General features: G+C 46.4%; 1 protein-coding gene across 1 annotated transcript in view; it reads right to left on the reverse strand.

Annotated features, from left to right (window-relative positions):
• Window positions 1–3,852, reverse strand: part of LOC119957048 (complement C3-like) — a 166,552-nt gene extending 162,700 nt beyond the window's left edge. The window contains exons 1-2 of the mRNA XM_038784654.1: window positions 3,767–3,852; window positions 331–520 (exon numbers count right to left, since the gene is read on the reverse strand). Of these exons, the coding sequence (XP_038640582.1) occupies window positions 331–520; window positions 3,767–3,837 (261 nt within the window). The 5' untranslated portion in view covers window positions 3,838–3,852. The remainder of the gene's footprint in view (window positions 1–330; window positions 521–3,766) is intronic.
• Window positions 3,853–7,330: the final 3,478 nt, after the last annotated feature.

Raw genomic sequence — 7,330 nt, forward strand, 5'->3', positions numbered from 1 at the left:
GTGTCAGGGGGCAGTGATCTTGGCAGGGTCGGTAGGCAACCAGGTACTGCCCAGGCATTACCCTCTCCACCAAGTGATGCACTCACCTGAGCCCCTCCAGTAGATCTGCCCGCCAATCGCGCACCATGGGAGATCAGTCATATGTCAGGGTCAGGGTTAGGGGACGATGAAGTTGGGGGCTCCGAGGTGAAGATCTCCAGAATAGATCACGTTAGCAACAAAATCCTGACCAATGTTTCTCAGATAATTCTAAATAAAGCCTTCTACTTTGGAGAGATGCTAAATAACTGTGTAAACTTCTTTAAGTATTTAATTTTTCAGTTCACTTACCTTAATAGGCAGAGATAGGAATCCAACATTTGATGGTATAATTCCACGAGTCGAATATATTATGTTGTTAGTTTTAGGGTAAAATTGTAAATGAATGTCAACGTTTATGTCCGAGTTGACATTGTGGGCTTCCACAACGACATTTTCCATGTGATCAACCCGTAAAATATTTGGAGCAGTCAGTAGGTATCTGTCAGAATAAGTAAACAAATATCATTTTGTCAACAGCAATGATTAAGGTGCTCCAGCAACAATGTATGGTGTTGACTTTCGGATCAATTTAGTGGACAGATGAGTTATATTTCCCAAACTCATATATATTCTATCCATTATGGAGAAGGTTACATAGATGTACATCATGAGTGGGTATTTTCAAATTAAGTTTCAAACATTCAGTAAATCTAATAATGAAAAATTCTATAATACTGCACAGAGAACAATGCAGCAGGATTTAAAAGACCAAATTAAGTTTTTAAATGATTAAGGCTTGGTTCCTGATTCCCAGAGAGCACAATAGAACAAAAGGCTAACTTCCTAGCTACCAAACATTTTAAAATTGCATCACATCACAACATACAATTTTCAATGCTGCACAGACCTTCGATGATGTAGATACTCTGTATGTCTGTGTAGTCGATCCTCAATGTAATTTTAACATCCCAATAAAGGGTTGTACTGGCACTTTGATGCGAGAGTGCGTGAAGGAAAGTCCAGGCCTGAGTAGCAATGCCATTAATTGTCTCAAAATGGCAGCAGTGATGGAGACAGACCTTAATCAGACCTTACACAGCAAAGTGTCTGTTTAATATTTCTGATTTAAATTTAGACAAAATATTGAAATTGAATGTTGACGCTAGTTTGCTAAGACAATAGCTCTTGAGCCTTTCCGAGAGAATGCCATTAGAGGAGTTAATACTTTTCCATAGTTGTCATCTCGGAGATTACTTTTCAAATTTGAGGCTGTTCCCTATGATCTGCAGATACAATGACCAAGAAAGCAAGTCGTGTTTGTGTTTGGTGATTAAATTAAAAGAACAGCATCACAGAATAATGTAGCACAGAAGGAAACTAAGATCTATCTGCAAGATCTGTGTGCCAGATCTATGAAAGAGCTCTCCAATTAGTCCCACCCCCCAGCTCTTTTCCCTTTAAGTATTTATTCAATTCTCTTAAAAATACTATTGAATCAGCTTTCACTATTCTTCAGAAAGTATTCCAGTACATTAGTAGAAAGGTTTCCTCATCTTGACTCTGACTTATTTGACAATTACACCTGGTCCTCTGGTTACCTTCTGCAGCTGGAAACAGTCTTTCCTTATTTTATTCCATAAAAACCCTTCATGAAAGAAAACTCACACTCTCTTTCTCCTGAAGTAAAGGGCTGCTTTATTGTTCTAAAACCAATGAGTACCTGGCTCATCTTTACTATATAGTTGAAATGACTCTAAAAAGAAACTAGACAGCCTTGCCAGAGAAAATCCTCTCAAGCTAGAGGGGCTCATTGATCCACAGGTATGATTCTCGCTTTGGGTGCTTCCAGGACAGCATGGTAGCATAATGGTTAGCACAATTGCTTGACAGCTCCAGGGTCCCAGGTTCGTTTCGCGGCTTGGTTCACTGTGCAGAGTCTGCACATCCTCCCCGTGTGTGCGTGGGTTTCCTCCGGGTGCTCCAGTTTCCTCCCACAGTCCAAAGATGTGCAGGTTAGGTGGATTGGCCGTGCTAAAATTGCCCTTAGTGTCCAAAATTGCCCTTAGTGTTGGGTGAGGTTACTGGGTTATGGGGATAGGCTGGAGGTGGGGGCTTGGGTAGGGTGCTCTTTCCAAGAGCCGGTGCAGACCCGATGGGCCGAATGGCCTCCTTCTGCACTGTAAATTCTATAGTCTAAGCTTAGAAGGAGGAAGCATCAAAGCGAAAGCATGAACTCCTGAAAAACTTTAACTGGAAACCATCATGGTGCATCGGAGATTTTTATCCTTTTTACTTTATCATTTTTTTCTTTCTCTCCACCACTCTTTCCCTCTCTGATACCTGTGTGTGTGTGCGTGCGCAAGGTGGGACAAGTTAGAAAGAGGGGGTTGGGTAAGGGGTATCAGGCAGTCAGTTACATTTTTGTCAGTTTAATTATATTACTGTTGGATAATAAAAGGTTATTTGTGCGTTAAATTTACAAACCTGGTAACTGTAGTTCATTGGGCTCAGCCAAGATCCTCAGGTGTTTTAAAATAAATCTAATTTAATTTGTGGTATGACACTGAGTCAAGTGAGGCTGCAATTGACAGCGCACTAGCCCAGGGTATCATGGCAAGTAGAAGAACAAAGGGGCCCTGGAGTACAAATCCATCGATCACTCAATGTCACAGCAGAGGTTCGCAAACTCAGAAAATATACTAATTTATTTCCAAAGGGACAAAACAGAAAAGGAAGAAAATCATGCTAAACTTCCATCAAACTTGGGTCAAACCACCTGAGTTTAGCTCTGATAACCAAAGTACAAAAAAGGAGAAGGATATAGAGGAACTGGAAAGAATGCAGGGAAGATTTACAATGATGATCCCGACAGACCAGGCAACATTGTTCTTAAAAAATAAGGCAGAGAGGCGAACTATCAGAGTTGGTAAAAATAATGAACGGATTTAGAGTGCAGAGAAAATGTTTTTTCTTGTGAGAGAGAATGTCTGTTTTTGTCAGAAAAGAGCAACTAGAGGCCGTCAATAAGATGGTCACCTGGAAATCCAACAGGAAACTGAGAAGGAACGTGGTTAGCAAAGGGTGTTAAGAATCTGGAATGTAGGGCAGCACGGTGGCCTAGTGGTTAGCACAACCGCCTCACGGCGCTGAGGTCCCAGGTTCGATCCCCGGCTCTGGGTCACTGTCCGTGTGGAGTTTGCACATTCTCCCCGTGTCTGCGTGGGTTTCACCCCCACAACCCAAAAATGTGCAGAGTAGGTGGATTGGCCGTGCTAAATTGCCCCTTAATTGGAAAAAATAATTGGCTAATCTAAAAATTTTTTAAAAAAGAATCTGGAATGTGCCACCAGAAGGAGGGGTTGGAATAAATAGTATAGATGCATTTAAGGGGAAGCTGGACAAGCATATTAGGGAAAAGGGCATGGAAGATTAGAATGATAAGTTTAGGTAGAGCATAAACAGGGATTGAACTAGTTGGACCTAATGGTCTGCTTTTGTGCCACATTCCGTATGTAATCTGACATATTCTCCAATGCCTTGATCTCCTTCCTTTCAGCAAAACACAATGTTCTCTAAAAAGCTATCTCACAAACAGTATAATGAACTGACAACCTGCCTCAAATGAGTGATTAACAAGAAATAAGGAAACACTCCCATTCCCCCCCTCTTTTAGGATCACATCAGGAAGCTGTCTAGAAAACAATATGTATTTCAATAGAAATCGGAAACATTGCCTCATACGTACAGTGGAACACATTGGGACAGCCCAGGAATAAAGACCAATGCAGCAAGTAACTGAGACGTCCTCCTCATCATGGCAGACTGCTTTACTGGGACAAACTTTCCAAATAATTTTATCGGTTTATATAAAAACCCAGCACGATCTATTAATTTTTAACCATTGGGAAATTTGGACTGCTGTTCGCTCTTAAAAGCAACACAAATATCCGCTGCCCATACTTGAACCCTCTTGTTATGAAGACACGAGAGCTCAGTGGTTGGCACTGTTTAAACTCAAAAGTCTGGTGAAAATCCGGGAACAGCAGATAGTTCCTGACATTTGATGGCTTTTTGCCGGGAATTTGAGGTTTAACCTTGGCAACCTAAGATAAGGAATACAAACATTTTACAAATGGAGTGCTGCCAGAGAGTTCATGACTGACCATGTTAACTCTAATCGAGAGCCATGACACCAATCAGCTCACCATTACCTGTCACATTTTTTTACCTGTAGACTATCCCTGCTACATTATTCCTATTTTTGAATAAATAAAATAACCAATTAAACTAAATCAAATGAACTGAGGGGTAAATTAAAGGGGCAGCCACTTTAAGGGGCCTCGTCTTCAAAAACGAAGGCGGCATTCTCATTTTCGCGGCACCGGAAGTGAGAATCGCGATCGGGCGGAGAATCGGGCGTAATTGGAAAATCAAGATTTGTGCCAAAAGCCGATTCCGGCGTCATCCTCCAGTCCTTCGCTGGTGGAGAAATTGAAGTTTGCACCCAGCACCGGCGGGCCCATTATAATAATAATTATTATTAATCGCTTATTGTCACAAGTAGGCTTCAATTAAGTTACTGTGAAAAGCCCCTAGTCGCCACATTCCGGCGCCTGTTCGGGGAGGCCGGTGTGGGAATTGAACCCGCGCTGCTACCTTGTTCTGCATTACAAGCCAGCTGTTTAGCCCATTGACCTCGGATGAGATTCTCCGGTTGCCGGGCAGACGCAGCCGGAGAATCCCGCCCAAAGCCACTTGCTGGGGCCCTGGGGGGGTTTCTCACAGGAGAATGTTTTTTAGTATTGGGGAGCCGCCATTTTGAAAGAGTGCGCCGATCTGTTAAGTGAGCTTGTGGGTCCCCAGTACCCTACACCCATGGGCAATGTCACCCCCTACACACGTGGGCACTCTCCCACACACAGCAATTGAGGACACCCCGTTATGGGGTCCCTCGGCGTTCCCCTTCTTCAGGGCCCTCCACACTCCGCTTCCAGGACCGCAATCCATCACAACCTGCAAACCCCCCAGAGGACCTGCCCTTCACACCCCCACCCTTCAAATCCCCCCCCCCTTTCATGGGCACGGTTCCTCTGACCCTTGGCAGTGCTACCAGAGCACCTGCCAGCCCTAGTGCCACCCAGGCACCTTGGCATGCCAGGGTGGCAGTGCCAAGCTGCCAGCTGGACAGTGCCAAGCTGCCCAAGTTCCAGGGGTAGGGCCAGGGAGCCTCCCTGTGCTATACTATCCCTGGTCACACAGGGTTCTCGTGATAGCCGGGAGACCCGCTGGGTGCCATTCAACCTGGTCCATATTGGTGTGGACCATTACTGAACAGCACCCAGCTGCGGACTCGCTGGGGAGGTCTGTGGATCCCGGGTAAGTTTACCAAAGTCGGTTTTAAACCAGCTTTGGTGCATACCGTTTGGTGCACACCCCTTGTGGACATGTTTCTGACTCGGACACTTCAACACACTTCGGTGGATCCCCCGAGGCGTGAAGACTACCAAAAGGCATGCTGTTAGATCATATGGAGATTCTGAATTCTCCCTCTGTGTACCTAAACAGGGGCTGGAATGTGGCGACGAGGGGATTTTCACAGTAACTTCATTGCCGTTTCATTGCTGAGGGGCTGTTTAGCACAGGGCTAAATCGCTGGCTTTGAAAGCAGACCAAGGCAGGCCAGCAGCGTGGGTTCAATTCCCATACCAGCCTCCCCGAACAGGCGCTGGAATGTGGCGACTAGGGGCTTTTCACAGTAACTTCATTGAAGCCTACTCGTGACAATAAAGATTTTTGTTTTTCAAAAACTTCTGGGAAGCCCGCGAGAGGCTCCGCCCAGCATTCACCTGTCGCACCTCACTCAAGCGAGAGCACAACGCAGCTATTGGATCCCACCCATGGTGTTTAACTCAGTAACAGTAAAATAATTAAACAAAGTAGCTACAGTTTAACTGCTACTAAATCAAGCTCTGATGTTACCAGTAAAGTGGAGATTTCTTAAAAATTCATCCACGGGATGTGGGCGCCGCTGGCTAGGCCAGCCCACCCCTTGTTACCCATCATAAGATGGTGGTGAGCGGCCTTGTTGAACCGCTACAATCCCTGTTGTATAGGTACATCAACAGTGCTATTAGGAACAGTGAAGGAATGGTGATACATTACCAAGTCGGGGTGGTGAGTGACTTGGAGGGGAACCTCCAGGCGGTGGGGTTCCCAGGTATCTGCTGCTCTTGTCCTACTAAATGTTACACATCGTTTGTTTGCAAGGTGCTTCCTTAGCAATCTTGGCTAGTTACTGCAGTGCATCTTGTACATGGTACACACGGCTACCACTGTACGTCGGTCATGGAAGGATTGAATACTTGTGGAAAGGGTAGCAATCAAGTTCACTGCTTTGGTGTTGTTGGAGTTACGGCTGGAGAATGATTGGGTCCGTGGCCGCGCATACACAAGGCGACGGCCTGCGGCAGGCGCGCCGGGCAACATGGAGCTGGCCATGCGTGGACCGACCTGGCAAAAACTGGCCCCCTGTAACCAACCTCACCACCCCCCACCAGTTCCTCCAGCTAACGCCGAAGCCCTCCCTGCCATTGAAACAGCAACCCCCCCCCCCCCCCCTCCCCCACCCCCCTCCCCACTGTGGCGGCGCTGGAACCCGTCCGCAGCCGCCACACGTGGTCTCCAAACAGTGTGACCACACGCATCCCATGCCGCTTGGGACTCGGCCCATCGGGGGCGGAGCATCAGGAGAGGGCCTCTGGTGATGGCCTGAGGCCGTCTATTCGGCATGCAGCGTACTCAAGTATGCTGTTTTTGAGGGGGCGGAGCATCGCAAAAGGAGTGCCCCCCCCCCCCCCCCCCACCACCGCCACCCCAATTCTGGCATAAACAGGGATTCTTCGGCCGATTACCAAACGCAATTTTGGCATCGGCAATCGGAGAATCCAGCCCCTCGCCTTTGAGATCCTCTGGTAGCCACAGTAGTAATAAGGCAAGTCAAATTCAGCTTCTGATCAATGGTAATCCGGGTGTAAATTGTGGGGGATTCAGCAATGGGAAAGCAGTGACGGTAACGCCAGTAAATGCCATGGGGCGATGGTTAGATCCTCATCTGCGTGGCGCAAATGTAACTTGTCAGCCCAAGCCTGGATATTGTCCAGGTCTTCCTGCATTTGGACATGGACTGCTTCATTATCTGAAGAGTCGCAAACATAGTGCAGCCATCTGTGGCTATTCTCACTTCTGACCTTATGATAGAAGCAGGTCATTGATGAATCAGCTGAAGATAATTGTGCCTCAGTCACTACGC

Source organism: Scyliorhinus canicula, chromosome 25, assembly GCF_902713615.1.
Source record: "Scyliorhinus canicula chromosome 25, sScyCan1.1, whole genome shotgun sequence".
Classification (NCBI taxonomy): Eukaryota; Metazoa; Chordata; class Chondrichthyes; order Carcharhiniformes; family Scyliorhinidae; genus Scyliorhinus; species Scyliorhinus canicula.